This window comes from Podarcis vaucheri, assembly GCF_965113315.1.
Source record: "Podarcis vaucheri genome assembly, chromosome: 2".
Classification (NCBI taxonomy): Eukaryota; Metazoa; Chordata; class Lepidosauria; order Squamata; family Lacertidae; genus Podarcis; species Podarcis vaucheri.
In genome coordinates this window covers 20,366,751-20,385,979 of record NC_138760.1, presented here as the reverse complement: position 1 = coordinate 20,385,979, position 19,229 = coordinate 20,366,751, and the positions used below count along the sequence as shown (strand labels likewise).

General features: G+C 44.2%; 1 protein-coding gene across 1 annotated transcript in view; it reads right to left on the bottom strand.

Annotated features, from left to right (window-relative positions):
* The window catches only part of DIP2B (disco interacting protein 2 homolog B), a 191,883-nt gene that overhangs the window by 24,200 nt on the left and 148,454 nt on the right, over positions 1 to 19,229 (bottom strand). Inside the window, exons 9-22 of the mRNA XM_082212954.1 lie at positions 18,626 to 18,717; positions 18,252 to 18,362; positions 15,617 to 15,740; positions 14,179 to 14,288; positions 13,160 to 13,262; positions 11,558 to 11,622; positions 10,943 to 11,036; positions 9,860 to 9,979; positions 6,476 to 6,590; positions 5,795 to 5,934; positions 4,527 to 4,663; positions 2,664 to 2,744; positions 1,179 to 1,306; positions 38 to 152 (exon numbers count right to left, since the gene is read on the bottom strand). Of these exons, the coding sequence (XP_082069080.1) occupies positions 38 to 152; positions 1,179 to 1,306; positions 2,664 to 2,744; positions 4,527 to 4,663; positions 5,795 to 5,934; positions 6,476 to 6,590; positions 9,860 to 9,979; positions 10,943 to 11,036; positions 11,558 to 11,622; positions 13,160 to 13,262; positions 14,179 to 14,288; positions 15,617 to 15,740; positions 18,252 to 18,362; positions 18,626 to 18,717 (1,535 nt within the window). The remainder of the gene's footprint in view (positions 1 to 37; positions 153 to 1,178; positions 1,307 to 2,663; positions 2,745 to 4,526; positions 4,664 to 5,794; positions 5,935 to 6,475; positions 6,591 to 9,859; positions 9,980 to 10,942; positions 11,037 to 11,557; positions 11,623 to 13,159; positions 13,263 to 14,178; positions 14,289 to 15,616; positions 15,741 to 18,251; positions 18,363 to 18,625; positions 18,718 to 19,229) is intronic.

Sequence of the window (19,229 nt, the reverse complement as noted above, 5' to 3'; positions counted from 1 at the left end):
CCAGAGAGGGACCAATTTAGCTCAGGGACATTCTAACCTGCAGAACACGGCTCATCCACTGGAAACTGTCCTCTTCCGAAGCATCTGGCCGTTGTTCAGCCACCACCACAATCCTCTCATCGTAGAACACAGTCACAGAGAACACTGCAATCCTAAAAAGGAACAGAAGATGTGCTGTAGCGTGCATTCTTTGCTGGTGTAACCATGTCTGAACAGGGTAGGCTGAAAGAGATCACAGAGCCTGGCTACAAAGCCACCCCTCCCTTTTTAGGGCAGCCAGAAATTGCATCCTACAGTCACACACACCTTACAGCTCCCCGTCCTCCTCACTATTCCCTCCACTGTGCAATGACCCAAATCTGGAACATCTGCAAAATTTATGGCAGAAAGTGTTTCTAACAAGCGCACGACAGCCTACAATACTGATTACCATGGAATGCGGGGGAAAGATGATAATTAAACAAAATTCAAGGCGATTTCAGACATCTCACTGGCCAGTGGGTATCATCCATGCTGGAATAATTTATACTGACAGTACTGGTAGGGGGGGTTACAGTTACATTCATCAGAGAACCAGGATGTGTGTTGCCGCTACCTATCAAGTGAACACTCAGTGGCAGAGGTGGTGTAAGTTGGCAGAGGATATAAGCAGCATCATGGCAAAAAGGCACGAAACGAGGAAAGGAGCAATGGGAAGCAAATGCAAATATCTCAAGGACTTTCACCATGTTTTGTGTCACCATCCTCTGCCCTCATAAAACAAAATCCATACTGCATAATAAGGGAATGGCAACTTTCATAGCAAACAGGTTCTGTATTTGTGTGGCTCTCTAATTACATGCCACTGGATAATGAATTTTAGAAGTAAAACGGTGATCATCCCTTGCAAGAGGGATTCATTAGACACCATCTACAGACATGCCTGTATAATATGCAACTTTTTAGCACCATCAGATAACTAAACAGGTGCCATCTCCCCTACTTTTAAAATGGCCAAGTCTGCTGCTATTGAAAGACTGTCCTGAGATTTCCTGGATTTGAAGGCACAGGGAGAGGGAACAACAACGCTTGACGTTCTCCTGTAATTTTGGAACCATGTTCAAAAGTACACTAGCAAACAACAGCTGAACACCCATAATTCCGCAGTTCGTTATTTTTTTATGGAGATGCAGACTTGCCTTCCTCTGTAAACCGTCTTTATAGATTCAACAGCCAGTCCAGTGGCCACAATGTCATCGGCATTATGTCTGCGTCCACTAACAATGAGCATCCCATCTATTTTCCCAACGACGAATACCAAGCTGCCCTGTATGGGGGAGAAGGGGGGGGGGGAGGCATCAGCAAACACAATCCTTCTCCCCATGATCACCAACTGCTTCCCCTTCTGCTATTTTGTTAATTCTTTTATTTCATGTATTTAAACCACCCTTCCTACCAGGTAGCGTACATGCATCTTACAAGAGACCACAAAAGAAAATTATGATCATTTAAATCAGACCTTTTATTATGGCAAAGACCACAGAAATCCACCCAACGTGAAGTCTAAACTTAGGTTTCCCTCTCAACCTGTTAATTAGTGATTGAAAAACAACAACTGTGAAATATGAGAAGATACTGAAAGAAAGGAAATTTGGGTGGATGATTCTAAACTATTCATAGAAACTGGACTGTGAATCAGATAACGGGGGGGGGAGTAATTGTAGCATCTAAGCCACTGGGTCCTAAAGTGTGGGCCACACTAGTATGCCACACAAGTACGTAAATTAAGCCAACATGTCGAATGGATTCACCAGTCTACGCTCACAGGAAAAGGGAGACCCCATGCAACATTTTTCTCGTCTCCCTCTGCTAATACATGAGAAATAAAGAAGTAAGGCTGAACCAAGATTCCCAAATGCAGCCTGTGCTGCAGATGATAAACCTGGAGGAACTTCAGAAGCAGGTTTGCCCAGAAACATTGCCACTGCCTAGAAAATGCAGCTCAGCTCTACTTTGGGCATAGGAAAAGGCAGGATGCCAGGAAGCAGTCTTAATGGGGATATCTCCTGGCTGCAGTGAGAATGACTATCTGTTTATTGTTCTGAAAACTAACAACTTATATATATATCTTGGAGGTAGGTAGGTGATTAAAGTAAGAGTGAAGTGTGTCTCTAACTTTAACAATGAAGGAGCAAACACTGTATCCTAGGCACCAAAAGTTGTGAAGCAAAGTTCTAACCAATTAGAGTTATATGATAAATGCTTGCCTCTTTCAAAATAAGTTGCCAAATGTATAATAATAGGATATGTTTGTAAGAGGGGGGAAGGCATCACAGGGGGATTCAGGAGGGTTTTGCTTTGTTTTAAACACATTTCTTTGCACAGGCTTGTGTACATCCTGGTCCAGTGACTGCCTACTGTGAGATCCAGTGTGATGTAGTAATTTAGGGTGTTGCACTAGGACCTAAGAGACCAAGGTTCAAGTCTCCATTCAGCTTTGTAGCTCGCTGGGAGACCTTGGGCCAGTCATTGTCTCTCAGCATAATCTACTCCAAAGGGTTGTTGTTGTGAGGGTAAAATGTGAAAGGGGAGAAGGTCCCCTTAAGCTCCTAGGAGGAAAGGCAGGATATTAATGTAAATATTAATGAAAGAAGGAAAAGTGCAATGAATGCAGGTGAACGTACAGGTCCCACAAAACCTAGCAAACCAGAGCGCACAAACGGTACATCGCCCACAGGAGAGCCAGCAGAATTCATAGGGATGACCTGAAAGAAGAAAAGGAAGGACATCAGGGGACATCATTTCTGTACAGGAAGATGCCCAGTTTATTCCCACTGCAATACAGCAAGAGCCCTTTCCAGATGGAAGTAGCCCAGGAAAAAAAATCAATCCTTTCCCCTTGGAAGATGCTTTCCTTACATAACCCAGGCATTGACATTAATTGGAACAGAGTGCAAACCCAGAAAGCACAAAACAAGGAACACTGACTCTCACTGACAGGCGCAAGACAGTTTTACTAGTAGGCTTAACAAGATTGGAAACCAGGGCATGATCTGCTGCTGTGATGCTATGATGCTCAGAAGCATCTTGTTGCTCCTCTGTATTCACTGCTATCAAGGCGACGTGTGTGCCGACCTTTCCTCCCCTGAGTTACCTCAATTTATTTTGAGCACACCAAAAATTGCACTCACAAGATCTACGTTTTCAGAGGAAACTGACAAGGATTAACTTGGCGGAAATGAAGGAAGGACAATACCACTAGCACAGCAGGGAATAACAGACTCTGTCTACAGGACAGGGAGGTTCTCTGTGTATGAAACAGAGTGCTCCAGCTGTGCTGGAAAATAAATCACACACCCTGATTGCCTCAATGCCCTCCACAGTTCTACTCTGAATCCTACCCCTATATAACCAATAACGTCCCAAATTTCTCAGCCACCATGGCAACTGGAAACTTGCTTTAAAAAAGTGAGCGTCCAGATTCTTATAACTCCAGACTGCAGAACTGAGTTAGTAACTTCACACTGCAGAGCAAATACAAAGCCAAAAGCTTGTGCATCTTTGCTATGCATAGGGAGTCTCACTTAAAGAGGTGTACAGATTAAGAAACGCAATTGCTTTTCCACAGCCTCCCCTATTCAACCTTTCAACTTCCAAAGCAAGTTGAGTGAATGCAGCCTGCCTGGATCTCTGGAAAGCCTAAAGCTCTCGACTCTAAGAGAAATGAGCAGAATTATTTATTCAGATGTGGCATCTGTGATCTCCTATATTCATCATGGTGCCACAAAAACAGATTTTTAGTCTTTCAGTGGCTAATTGTAGATGGTTCAACTTTTGGTACAGATACTCCCACACAGTGCTAAATTTGAGACAGTGTTTAATTAAGCTTGTATAGTCAGCTGTTAAGAACGTATGTTCAGCGCAGAAAGTCCTCAGTTGAAGTCTCACCTCAACCATGAGCTCATGGGTAGCTTAAGGAAAGCCACTCTGTCAGCCAAAGCTCCACCACTCTTTGCAAATCTGTGATATGGGGAGCATACTGACCTACCCTACTGGTCGCCATAGGGATTGCTAAGAATATATGCAAAGAAGAGTTTTTTGTACAGTCGTACCTTGTTTTGTGACTGGGATCCGTTCTGGAGCCCCAGCCGCTAGCCAAAAAGGATGCAGGGCAAAGTGCCACGTCTGCGCACGCGTGTGGAGTGGTTTGTGCTTCTGCGCATGCGCGAAATGAGATTTAGCGCTTCTGCGCATACGTAAACAGCAAACCCGGAAGTAACCTGTTCCGGTACTTACGGGTTTGCTGCGGACGTTCACTGAAGTGGACGCTAGACAAGGCAGACATTCGCGGAGGTATTACTGTACTTGCAAGCACAATACGAATGCTTAATAAATATTATAAAAATTAAACACGGAAAGATTCCCTTTTCCTTTCCCATCCACTATCTCAAAAAAAGCAAAAAGCTGTGAAAAGCCCAAGCAAACCCTCTGCTAACTCAATAAAACAGAACACGATCCATTTAAAGTCAGAATGCAGAATTGCATACCTCAAATGTGCTTTTAGTAACTCCAGTCAGCCCATAATACATCATTCCTCCTGTTCTGGAGCTAACACAGATTTCGCCAATCTCATCTGTCTTGCAGAGCTGAGGAGGTCCATCAGGCTTCACTATGCACATCATCCCTAGAACAAATCAAATGCCATTAGGGAACCTCCCGTTCAGTTTCGGAGATCAACTCCTTTGATGGAAATGTAAAAGAGGAAATGGAACAGAACCAAGCTTGGGACCCAAGTACACCTTTTAAGAAGCAACTGCTATGCTTAGAGCAGCTACGGTCCTATTTTTGTCTGTCTCCTTGTTTAAGGTGTTCAAGTTATCAAACACTTAACTTTAATGGGCAAAGCCTAATCTGGACTTTTCTTTCTTTCACAGCTTGTGCTTCCAGCATGTCAATCATTAGTCATCCCAGTAAAGCTCCTTTACCTTGTATTTTTGTTGGTTTCTAACTAGCTGCAAGTTCATTTCTAAGCACAGGAGACGATGGGATGGGAGATGGAGACTGCAGAAAATTAGACGCACAGGTATGTCATGGGGTGATATGGGCACAGACAGCAATTTCCCTAAGATGGAATACATATTCTCAAGGTAAATGCTACCACAAAGCTAAATTGTGCTGCTGAGACCTTTCCAAGCGTGTGATTGGCCACAGGTAACGTGAGCCTTAAGAAGCAAAAGGATTAGAGGAACACAATACCCATTTTCTTTTTGAGTGGGCAGAATAAGCCCAAACAATTTGAATAACCATCAGATGAAAAAGTCAGTTAGCAGTACCCAGGGGATTTTAAGGGTGCAACAGCAAAGGATTACATAGCAGCTGAGGCTACCGCAGGAGCAAAGGAGCCTTTGTGGCAGACAACATGGCTGCCCAACTCCCATATTTATTTGAAGATTTTTACCTTGCTCTTCAGCCAAAGGACCTCCCAAAGTGCTTACATAATATCAGTAAAAATAAGGCAGCCCCTTCCCACAAATTTAAAACCTAAAGGACGCAACACGAGAGGAAAAAGTGAGGAGGAGGGAAGAGGAAAACAAACACACCCAGACACCAATTCTTAAAGCTGCTTTTTAATTCTTACAACGGCCAGCTGGATTTGAAAACAGTTTAGGGGAAAGAGGAACAAAGAAACCTCTGCTGCAGCCTGAAAGGATAGCTATTGTTAGGTGATAGGTGAGAGAGGGAGGAGTCCAAACAGAGAAAGTTTGAAACATTTCAGAGCATATGTACTCTCCCCTTCCACCACCATGATCCTCACCTCCTGGCATCACATGTCCAACATCCTGCACAGTGAGAGCAGAGTTCTTATCTTCTGTGTTCACACGTATGACACTATAACTCAATCCATTCATCGATAAGATGGCTCTCCCAGGCAAGGGTGCCCCAGGAACACCAGGTCTAGGAATACAAGAGGCATTAATATACTACAGCACAATATGAGGGACACTGCTGGCTTCCTACTGATCATGGCTGGGGTGGGGAACTTCACGCTTGGGTATGTATATGAATGTGGCCCTCCTGGCCTCTCTATTTGGCCCGTGACACCCTTACGTGCTCCACATCCTTCCCCAGCACTTTTACCTGGCTGGAATGTACCCACAAACAATTATAAGAAAAATGAAAAAAAATATTCTGAATCTCAGAAGCCAGAACAGCAAGAGGGATCGCTGCGCAGTGAAAGCAGCAATCCCCCTTGCTGTTCTGGCTTCTGGGATAGCTGTGCAGCCTGCATTCACTCCAAAAGACGCACACACATTTCCCCTTACTTTTTAGGAGGGAAAAGGTGAGTCTTATAGAGCAAAAAATACAGTAGCTATGTACTGACTACAACTTTCGTTTCAGATGCCCCAGATAAGAAACAAGCTTAAAGTATTTGTAAATTGGTGGCATCTCTTTAAAACACACAAGAGGGTAGTTGGGAAAATCAGACATCACCTACCTCCGAATTGCCACAGTCATTGCTTCAGGAGATGTTGCGCAAGGACATATTGCCTCCGGTTTAAGCCCATGGCTCTGGAACAAGCTTAGGAAAGCATCGCAAGAGGACACAGACCCTGGAAGGCAATCATTATCATTTTAAACTGTGAACAGGGCCTGCTAACAGAAACACAAAGGCTGCTTTAGGAAAGCCATAATATCTACAATTTATATGATGCCTAAATGTAATAATATTTCCTAAAGATTTAGTGCACTGCAGACATGTCTGAGTGCTATAATAGAGTGCCTCTTTCTAAAATCAGACTTCCTCACTTAATTACTGTGCAGTAATATAGTTCTGGAGCCCCAGGCATATTATAATTTGTGGGAGGCCTGTCTGCAGATGAAGTACACAAAAAGGCTGGATAAAAGCATATAATAATAAAACTGCAATGCCCACATTGTGCTATTTATAAGGCCAGAAGAACCTCCACCTTCCTTTCAAAGCTCTCTGAACATCCAAACCTTAAAAAGGAATTACGGGAACTGATGTTAATTCTAACTGTACAAAGCACTTCACAATAATCCCTAGGATTCTAAGAACCGCTGTGCAGACTCCTTGTGAATCTGAAAACATTTGTGAAAGAAGACAATTACAAGGTTTAAGTGCTCCCCCACCACACCCAGAAGATTAAGGTGTATCTTCCCAGTGCATTCTGCCTCCATCTGATCCAGAAGTGCTAATTGCATTCAAATTGTGCTGCTTGCCAACACCATCTGGCCAGACACTCAATTAAGCCCCCAAGAGGAGCAGCACCCTGTTGCTCATTTCTTTCAAAGACCCTTTGCCTCATCCCCTGTGAGCAATTTAAAGATGCTCAGGTCTCCTCCTCTGTGCTGCCTGTTAATGGAGGGGGTGATTCCCCACCCCGGACAGAAATGGCTGTTGTCCTCTTTTAAAGATACAATTCTCATAGGACTTCTGCAAAGTCTTTGGCCATTTCTCTAGAGGTTGCCTTGAAATAGACCCCCAATACCATGTCTGTCAGAATATATCCAAGTGTTTTAATTCCATTTCTTTAACTTTGCCAGTATAACTCAAGTTATTACATGCTTAGAAGCAGACAAAAGCAAGTGTTACCCTTATCTGACTACTGCCATTCCAAATTACTGCATCTAAGATGATTTAGCAAGGTGTTCTTGTATACAGAACACCTTTGCTCTTTATTATGAGCTTTGGTTTTAGTGTTGTTACCTGTCTCGTATACTTAAGGCAGCACCAAGCTAGAATATCTAGGCAAAACTAAAACTGCAATTCAATTCCTCTTATAAGAAGAAGAAGAGTTTGAATTTGATAACCCGCTTTATCACTACCTGAAGGAGTCTCAAAGCGGCTAACATTCTCCTTTCCCTTCCTCCCCCACAACAAACACTCTGTGAGGTGAGCGAGGCTGAGAGACTTCAGAGAAGTGTGACTAGCCCAAGGTCACCCAGCAGCTGCATGTGGAGGAGCGGAGACGCGAACCCGGTTCCCCAGATTACAAATCTACCGCTCTTAACCACTACACCACACAGACTCCCAGAATATATCCAAGTGTTTTATAGAGTTTAAAGTTAAAGAAATGGAATTAAAACTCTATAAACTCTATAAATTTCTTTAACTTTCTAACTCTATAAAAGCAGCTGCAGAATATTTGGCAACTCACTGTTCTGTAAGACAGTAATCATTTGAACTGCTTGAATGAATTGAAAAAAATATAATTGAATTGCTTACATAGATTGCAAAAAATACAATGAAGCAATCCTTTTATTTACCTCTGCTACAAAATAAATTGCAACAAATGCAAACAGTACAGGGAAAGTTCTCTTGACTGACATACATACACACACACAATCTTTGCTCTCTATTCTTCTAATTTGAAAATATAGAAGAAATAGTTATAACCAATTTCCTATTGGAGTACAATGAAATATAGATAAAAGGTAAAGGACCCCTGAATGGTTAAGTCCAGTCAGAGGCGACTATGGGGTTGTGGCGCTTATTTCGCTTTCAGGCTGAGGGAGCCGGCGTTTGTCCACAAACAGTTTTCCGGGTTATGTGGCCAGCATGACTAAACCACTTTGGGTGCAACGGAACACCATGACAGAAACCAGTGTGCCCAGAAATGCTGTTTACCTTCCCGCTGCAGCGGTACCTATTTATCTACTTTCACTGGCGTGCTTTCAAACTGCTAGGTTGGCAGGAGCTGGGACAGAGCAACGAGAACTCACCCCATCACGGGGATTCAAACCACCAACCTTCTGATCAGCAACCCCAAGAAGCTCAGTGGTTTAGACCACAGCGCCAAGAATTACTGAATTGCCCCCTCTCTCGCATAGCTCATCAGAAGATTAAGTTACATTTCCTCAAGAGGCAAAGATTTTATCCAATGCTTTGCCCCCTGTAGACCACTCACTTCCATTGTATTGCATCTGGCTGCCCATGCCATAAATGATCTCACAGCATGCAGGCAAATACAGTGGTACCTCGCAAGACGAACGCCTCGCAAGACGGAAAACCCGCTAGACGAAAGGGTTTTCCGTTTTGGAGGCGCTTCGCAAAACGAATTTCCCTATGGGCTTGCTTCGCAAGACGACAGCCCATAGGGAAATATCCGGGACAGCGGGGAAGCGCAGCGCGTCTTCCCCACTGTCCTCGGACCTCCTCCGAAGCCGGGCGGTGGGGCGGGAACGCCTCCTCCCGCCGCCGCCGGGCTTCGGAACGCTGCTCCGAAGCCGGGCGGCGGGGCGGCAACACCTTCTGAAGGCGGGCGGGGGGTGAAAGTCTTTGTCCCCCCTGCCTGCCTTCCCAGGGGCTTTTAAATCGCCCCGGACAGTGGAGAAGTCCTCCGCTGTCCCAGGGCGATTTTAAAATGCCGCCCGCCAGCATTTTAAGATCGCCCGGACAGCGGAGAAGTCCTCCGCTGTCCCGGGGTTTTTTAAAATGCTGGGGGTGGGAAGAAAAGCCCTTGTCCCCCCCCCCAGCCTTCAGAAGAGGTCCGGGGACAGACTGTCCCCGGACCTGGTCTGAAGGCGGTTTCCCTAGGAACGCATTAATTGATTTTCAATGCATTCCTATGGGAAACCGTGCATCGCAAGACGAAAAACTCGCAAGATGAAGAGACTTGCGGAACGAATTAATTTCGTCTTGCGAGGCACCACTGTAAGTGTATACAGCCTTAGGCTGCAATCCCATACTTGGAAATAAATCTTACTTGTATCCATGTGCGCACACACTTTTCAATGCTCTACTGCCAAGTATGTGAATAAGTTATCTTCACTGAGCACAATTCTGAAGACTGTTGGAGGAAAACCTGCTAAATATGCAGGCACCACGTCAGGAAAACAGGTCCACGTGGATACTCACAAGGGTTAGCACCATCTGTTACAATCAGCATCCGCAGGGAATTTAAGCTGACATCTCTTTGGTCCCGGTGAGCCATCATGGCCCAGTGCAAATCTCGACACTTCACCAAAGCCACCTTAGCTGCAACCGAGAGAATTGGAGAAAGTCAGTGCACCAAAGTGGAGGCTTACTTGTTGCTCCTTTAAGTAAAAGCCACAGGGATATTCTCAGAGATCTGAAGGACAAAACTCTAGGCAGACTTAGGAGGCAAATCCCTTTGGTAAACAAATGCTAAGACTACAGGGTGAGAAGATACCAGCCAATTCTCCAAGATCTCCAATGAGAAAGTAGCAGAACCATGTAGCCTAAGGCTATGTTCCCAGTAACAATCAAAGAGTCACACATCCCTTTAGCAGCTTCTCTGCACCCCATTCAGCTCCATGGGCATGGGAACAGGACTGGGGACCAGATAGGGGCCAAATATGTTTTTCTATAGATGTTTTGCATACCAATACTTCCTGCACCTAATAAATGGGGAGAGTGTCAGTTTTCATTTCTTGGTACAGAAAGTATTGAGCGGATGTGTAGAAATCTTTCCTATTCTATTTAATTCAAGAGTAGCTTCTCTGTGTGAAAGAAAGGTTTGTGATGTTGGGTTATTTCTTCAGAGAAGCTGACTACAGCTGGCTTAAACTGTTATCTTTTTCTGTCAAGGTCATGCTGACTATAATAATAGGCCAGAAGACCCTGGGTTTCTCTTTCTCTTTCTTTTCCTTCTGGTGTGATGTTCTGCACACGGTATGCTTAGTGTTAAGGTTTAGTCTTATTGTAAGTTATTCTAAGTTTAAATTAAGTCTGCTGCAACTGGATTTCTTATGGACAGTGCCAATCCTGAATGTATTTGATTTGTGACCATTATTCTCATTTGCATTCAGTAGCAGTAAAACTCTGCTGGATGAAATACAATTGCCTCTTGTCTATATTTGGGGAATCCTGAAACGTGTTTTAAGTTTTTACTCTGCCAACTATACATTGTTCTGCTCTGGATCATATGGAGTAGAATTTCATGACAAGTCAGCTGTGCAATGGCCTTTCAATGCCCACCTTTGTGAGTGTGAACCCTCTGTACCCAGGAAAGAGGGCAGGTTTTCATCACTGAGTAGGGCACACTGACGGTGTGCAGCTTGTTCATTACACTCTGAAAGACAGAAAGAGAGCCAATTTTACACATGCGCACACAGAGAATAACCCAGGTGCAAATCAAATAAAAACAAACCACCGGCAAAAATGTGTGGTTTCCATGGACATAACCACAATGAATCCAATCCAATAAATCTAAGTGAAAACGCTAATTCATAGGATTTTAAGATAATGCTGACATGCTACACTTCACATTCCAGTGGGGTTGCAGTCATACCATTCTTCAGTGGTCCTTCCACCTTTAAGACTAAGCTGAGTCGGGCACGTGATGAAATTATTCATAGGGGAACAGTTAGGGCTAGAGGTGCCAGCTTGCAAGGGCGATGTTGTGGGCATGAGCATAACGCTTCCCTCGCTAAGCCGGGCAGAAGATTCGCAGGCTTTGGGAAGGAGGTTCCAGGGGGAGCATTTAGGGGACCAGACTAGCCCCCCTAGTCCAATAACCTCCTGCCTCTGTAGCCTACGAAAAGAAGTCACGGTAAAGTTTCTGCAGATCATCCCCTTAAAATGCTGACTCACCGTTAGCATGCTATGCCACAAGCCTGCATCTTTCTTGAAATCCAGGACGTTCACTATGGTTTCACCTGCAACAGAAATGTTAACACTTAACTTGTCTGAAATTTTGCTTCCCGAGGTGCAACTTTCTATTCTGCTAAACAAACACCAAGTCTACTCCAGGGTTCCATGAATAATCATATTGTACTGGCCACTTCTCAGACTTGCCATGAAAAACCAAAATCTCTCCCCTTAGATGCTTACAGCAAGCTTCTTAACAGGAAAATAAATCTCCTTCGTTGATAATGCCAAGCATTTCTCTAACAGGAAATTTACCTACAAAACGTTCTACATACACACTTAAACAGATTTGTATTGACAAAGGGGGCGGGGGATGGAACACTATTTTAATTGTTTTATTCTATTTTATTTTATTGCAGTGGTGATTGGTATTGGCTGCTTCAAGAGTCCAACAGGGCAGATTAAGATGCCTGTAAATAAAATGCTATGAATGCTCTGTTTTGGTTTATCTGAAGGCCCATCTATTCTACGATCCTGTTCTCACAGTGGCCAACCAGAAGGCTACAGAAAGCCTGAAAGTAAGACCTGAGCACAACAACACTCTCCCCGCTTGTGATTACCAAACAAGTGGTATTCAGAGGAAAGCTGAAGCAAAAGCCACTGGCAATGTGTACTGAGCATTTAGGGAAGCTAAGAAAATGCCTGGTGAAAGGAATGTTACTGAATTTTTAAAAATAAAATAAATCACAACATCCTTCTTCTTTGCATGTAAAAGCTACTAGGGATCAGTTTACAAAGTCAAGCTGCTCCTTGCAATAATTTCATAGAATCAAAGAACTGTAGATTTCGAAGGGACCACGAGGGCCATCTAGTCCAACCCCCTGAAATGCAGGGATCTTTTGCCCAATGTGAGACTCAAACCCACGACCCTGAGATTAAGGGTACCATGCTCTACCGGCTGATATATGTGGGTATATTTTTATAAAATGGCCTAGAATATTCAATGCAGAGTGGCACATAAATGCTTTAATACAATGATTAAAAATTAAGGAACTATATGATTTTGTACAGAGAAACACATCAGTGAACCAAACTGTATACAGTGGTACCTCTGGTTGCGAATGGGATCTGTTCCGGAGCCCCATTCGCAACATGAGCAGAACACAACCCACTTCTGCGCATGTGTGACATTATTTTGAGCATCTGCGCATGCGTGAGTGGCGAAACCCGGAAGTAACCCCTTTCCGGTACTTCTGGGTCGCCACGGGACGCAACCTGAAAAGACGTAACTTGAACCAAACGTAACAAGAGGTATGACTGTATACAGGAGACAGCAGCTAACTCACTATGAAATAACACCATTAGCTTACGAGACATACATACAAGTCTCTCTCAGTGTGGCTGGGCAATGAAACCTATATCACACTGAAGCATTTGGCAGTGTGAACTGGTGCTCCGTTTGCAAACAATCACTTTAATTTAATGGGTGTAGCGCATAACTCCTAAAGACTAGCACTGGGCTGGGTTCACAGTTCTCTGGAGAGAGCTGCCCACTAGGACATGACTCCCTGTACTCCTAATGCAGCCAGGCTGGACAGCACTCACCTTCAGAGTAGTTGCAGGCCTGAGACAAAGCCTGGCAGTGAGCCAGCATAGCAATTCGTGACACGGTCACACCCATCACACTCCCCTCCTTGCTGGTCTTGTACTGAGAAAAGCGCACAATTATCAACAATTCAGGGATCAAAGTGCTGTTATATTTGCCTTAACCATTCACAAAGCTGAAGACAGAGAGCCCTTTACTCTTTCCTGTGTATATGCATGTGTGTTTGCATCCAAGGCAGAATATGGATAAGCGAGCAAAATTGAGTAGAATGAGAAAAAATACAAGCTTGAATTTGTTGCCAGGGTTTCCCAAACCTGGGTCTCCAGCTGTGTTTGGACTACAATTCCCATCATTCCTAGTTAGCAGGACCAGTGGTCAGGGATGATGGGAACTGTAATCTAGAAAACAGCTAGAGACCCAAGTTTGAAAAGCCCTGCTCTACCTATGCTATTCCCATTCTCTCTCTCTCTCTCTCTCTCTCTCTCTCTCTCTCTCTCTTTCTCTCTCTCAAAATAAAGTGTGAACAGACTCACCACCAAAGGCAACAGACCATTTGAAATGAGGTTTAGAACTCCCAAAGTATTCCCATAAACCAGGGATAGGGAACCTGTGGCCCTAAAGAAGTAGCTGGGACTCCAACTCCCATTAACCCCAGTTGGCATGGCAGATACTCAGGGATGATGGGAAATGTAGTCCAACATCTGGAAGACTACAGATCACCCATCCCACCACAAACTCTTATGGCAGAAGCTTCTGCTACTCTTAAGGTTAAAAAAATCTGCTTGAGAAGAACAAAGGGCACTGGAAGAAGAACTTCCGCGTAAATTGCGTCCTCAATTTATAATTGTGCCAGTTCACAAAGATGCTTAAACTACAACGTCTGGTGAGAAAGGGCACATTAGGAGGACATGAGGTTTTGGCAGCAAGGCACACAGACACTTGAAACATCCTAAATATATTACAAGTTTAATAGCCAAGGCAGCATATGCTGTTTTGTTGATTTTTACTCGCTACATACCTCAATGTAAGCTGGCTCAGTCCCCGCGTTTGAAATGTTGGGCTGCCAGTCCTTTGGTGACTTAGAGAGGTACTTGGAATCTGTTACAACCCACTTGAGCCTAGGCCAACCTAAAACCGAAAGGTAAAAAAGTGACTTCTAGGTTGCAATTATTTTTTTATGCATTCACATTGCAAATAACACAATCTGGCTCCCCCAGAGGAACCTGCTGCAATGCTGCAAGCCTCACAAAGCCCTTAAACAAGTTTTCTTCCCCACCTCCCCGCCACCCCAGAAATACAAGGTTTCTAATCCTTATGAAAAGTTTATCTGGGTTTAGGCTGGTGGGGATCATAAAGAGACATGTAAAGAGGCAGAAAGTTAAAGCCGCTTCATTCAGAGTATTATTCTGACATAAAGAAGATTTCCATGTATGAAAATTAAGATCATGCATGAATTATTTGGTCACAATTACATGTTCTGTAGCTGTTCTGCACTGGTGGATTCCCCAAATGCATCATCACGGCAAAACAAGCAAAATGTGTGCTTTTCATACGTAACCACACAGAGGCCATGATTAGTGGGTGCAGAAATGCTTAAGTATGTAACCCTCAAGCCATTTACAGCTTCGTCATTCAATAGCAGAATTGGATTGCCCTGTAAACCAGCAATGACCATGAAGTAATGTTGCAGCGTGCTCCCGGCAACCCATTCCCATTGTAAAAAGCATCAGGGGCTGTGGCTCAGTAGTAGAGCACATGCCTTTCACGAAAGCAGCTCCCATTCCAGTTACTAGTAACCCCAAATATCTCAGGTAGCAGGAATAGGGGGTGGAGTTGTTTGGTTCTTCTGAAAACTGGCTGCAAGCCCTGCTTCTGCCAACCTGGGCTGATGGGTAATTGAGGGCTTGCTTTATCATTTACATGTCAATAACTACAGCCAGGGAACCTTAATTTATGAACAAGTTAAAAGGTAAAGGGACCCCTGACCATTAGGTCCAGTCGTGACCAACTCTGGGGTTGCAGCGCTCATCTCGCTTTCTTGGCCGAGGGAGCCGGCGTACAGCTTCCGGGTCATGTGGCCAGCATAACTAAGCCACTTCTGGCGAACCAGAGCAGCGCACGGAAACGCCGGTTACCTTCCTGCCAGAGCGGTACCTATTTATCTACTTGCACTTTGACGTGCTTTCGAACTGCTAGGTTGGCAGGAGCAGGGACCTGGGAGCTCATCCCGTCATGGGGATTCGAACTGCCAACCTTCTGATCGGCAAGCCCTAGGCTCTGTGGTTTAACCCACAGCGCCACCCGTGTCCCATACAAGTTACAAGTTAGTCTGCTGAAAAATAGGAATGTCGTGTTCGACACTGATCACTCGTCACAAGTGCACATGCACGCTTGTCATTTCCTGATTGATAAAATGCCACCCACAATGATCGTTCCATATAAAATCAACAACTAACCTTTGAACTGCACAATTTCTCCATTCTGTGTTTTGGGGAGACCCTTTAAGCAAACCTCAGTAGTGAGAGCCAAAGCAATGCCACAGCTGCCTAGAAGGAAGCCAATTTGCTGGCCACCAGCATCCTGTGGGAGGGAAAAGGGAATCACTGTGATTTGCAGATTGGGGCAAAAAAGAGAGAAAAGGCCAGCTTTAGCCTTACCAAACTCCTAAATGTCGGTAATGGTTTGGTAACTGGATGGTAACATTATGGACAACGCTGAGGGAACTACAGACATTCAGAGTCATCCATCAGTGGTTTGAAACTCAAATGACAACCACCACAGTGACAGCAAGGGGAAGCAGGCATTGCACACAATGGAAAAACACAATGGTGATCTGAAATAAGATGGGTGGCAACAATGAATGTGGAAGGGACGTATTCATCCTGTGATGAAAAGTTCATGAATGAAAGTAACATGAAACTTGTGAAACAGCATTCCAGGGAAAAGTCAGCCTTCCAGACTACAATTTTTGGACTACAACTCCTGTTTAGCTTTAGTCACCACAGCTGGAGGGCAGCAGGTTGGTTGAAGGCAACAGGTTATAACCAGAGTTGTGCTTAACTCCGTGCTAAAGAGAGAAATTTCTGCTGCAAGAAAAGCTGAATTCCGCAACCAGCAGAAACTAAACAAGCGTAATTCATGTTAATAATAATATTTTTATTATTTATACCCCGCCCATCTGGCTGGGTTTCCTGAGCCACTCTGGGCAGCTTACAGCATATCTAAAAACATGAAGCATTAAAAACCCCACAATAGAGCGCTGCCTTCAGGTGTCTTCTAAAAGTTGTGTAATTCTTTATCTCCTTGACATCTGAAGGGAAGGTGTTCCACTACTGAGAAGGCCCTCTGCCTGCATATATTTTACTTGCAGGGTGCTGAAGTCCAGTTCTCCAATCCCTTCACCACTAGGTTCTGAAATGTAGCCAAACTGTTGCCCACAGAATCTCAAACAGGTCTTTTCTCCTCCAGCCACAGGGGGAGGGAGAAGCATTAGATTGGCAAGACTACCATGTGAGAAGCGAAAGGAAGGGACCTCTGTAGATGAGCTCACAGTCACAGTTCGAAATCATCAGTGGGACAGGTTCCTAAATGGTCCAGACAGCAGGAGTTTGTGAAATACCCAGCAGGATAACCTGCAGGACTTGCTACAGAACATTGCCAGGGCTGCACTCCTTCCTATTTGCCCCCAAATTCAACATATTTTTTAAAAAAACTACCCCAAGACAATAGCAGGCTACATATCAAAATCCATATTGCACTCAAACTTTATTTGTTAAAATAAAGCTATTTGTCTTTATTTGTTAACTTGGTTTGTTAAAAAATGGACTGAATACATGGCATTTCCATACAAAAAAAGGCCAAACAGAAATCACTAATAATAATAATAATAATAATAATAATAATAATAATAATAATAATATAAACAGCATATTGGTAAGAAGCTACCCCTCCTCTTCCAATCCCAGCATCCCTTAACTACAGAAGGGAAATTTTCTAGGCTGGAACGAGCTGGAATGAGCAGATGATCAGAGAATCCCCTGCAACACAACAGAAGCGAGGGAAGAAAGCACTGAAATGGACAGGCTGGTTTACTGAGCGTATAGAGTCAGTGCAGGGGCTGGGAGAGAATCCGTTTCCATATGCGGGTTGTTATGGCAGTTGTCATATTGAGACCACAAATCAAAGAGATGCCCCTAGGAGACCCATAGCATTACCAGGCTAGGTTACCACCTCATTAACCACTTCTCTCACCATGCTCCTTGCCAAGCCGTCTCTTGAAAGACACTCTTAATACCTTAGCATGGCGTGTTATTCCAATTATGGTAAGGGTAGAGGTGACCTTTACGTGACACACGGACTCTGCGAGAACACCAGGACCTATTCTCAGCAGTGCTCAGGACACCAGCTGGCCAGAAAATCTACACTGAAACCCATTTCAATCAGGGCTGTTTCTCAAGCTACCTCCGATAGGCACTGATACAAAACTACGCCCGAAAAGTCTTGAAAAACAATGTCAGAACTTGTTAATACACATATCTGTTTGGGGAAGCGAATTCAAAATGCTACCATCTTTTTGCCTTATACTCACTTTCCCCTCTGGAACGGATATAGTGTCTTATAGTTCTGATGTCTGTAGTTAGCAGTAGCTCGGAAACTGCCTGCATTTCAACTACCGAAATGCATTTCAAGATATATATATATATTAAAAACCAATGAAAGATTTGGCTTTTCAGCAAGGGAGCAAACCGCAATTCCTACGGAGTAGCACAGTGCCATGGAAATCAGCAGGACTGCAAAATAACAAAAGAAGCTCCCCATTGTTGCTGTTTAAATAACGTTCTCTAAAATGCAGGTGTTGAGCCCTAGTGAGAATAAGGCCCAGGGTACTGACCGAGGGAGAGGTGAGATACTTCGATCTCTTTTACCATGTGCTCGACGGAAGAGCGAGGCATGAGAGAACACCAGCATTTCGAAATATCAGCCTGAATGAGCAACGGCTGTGAAAGGCAGGCTCTCTAGAACTGGAAGCCGGCGGCCTGACTTGGTTCTCATCCCACAGCCTATCACTCCTCTAAGTTCCATCAACGTTACCTTTCGGGTTAGAGGTACCTCTATCGGCACTGGGATGACTTCAGCTAGCAAACAGCCATAGAACGCCACCATGAACATGACAGGATCATTGTTGGGATAAACAAGGGCTACCTGCGATTCACAGAAATCATTAAGTTAGAGAAGGTAGGACGGACAGCAGTCAAGCTTGGACCATTACACTGCAAAGCACAAAACAGGCTGTTTAACTCAAAGAATGTTCATTAGATGACTGCAAAATTAACTCATGTGCTGCAATTTTTTAAAGAAGTAATTTTTAAAAAAACATTTAAAGGGGAAGAGGCACATACATTCATGCGCCACCCCCGTTCATTTTTCAGAAAGGGAGCTATAAACCGTTTGTTAAGGCTACTTACTCTGTCTCCAGGCTTCAAGACAGGCTCATTTTTGGTGCCCAGTTTATTCAACAGCGTATAGGCCAGCTTCAGACTTCTGCTCCATAGCTTGCCTGGAACGCAGAGAAGAGTTTGGATTTGATCTCCCGCTTTATCACTACCCGAAGGAGTCTCCAAGCGGCTAACATTCTCCTTTCCCTTCCTCCCCCACAACAAACACTCTGTGAGGTGAGTGGGGCTGAGAGACTTCAGAGAAGTGTGACTGGCCCAAGGTCACCCAGCAGCTGCATGTGGAGGAGCGGAGACGCGAACCCGGTTCACCAGATTACGAGACTACCGCTCTTAACCACTACACCACACTGGCTCTCTCTCGAGAGAAAGCAATGAGGCTACACATCAGTCAGGCAGCAGCAGGTGCAGCATCTCCCCTGACCCTCACAACACACGTCTATTATTATTATTATTATTATTATTATTATTGCTGGAAAATATCTGTATCCTGTATCTTAGCCAGTGCAGAATCAACGCAGGATTGCCAAAGTGCTGCTTGTCTAATCAAACAGCTTATGTGCCAAGTCAAGGCAGGCAAACCACAAAGACCCACATGCCTTGAAAAGCCCACTAT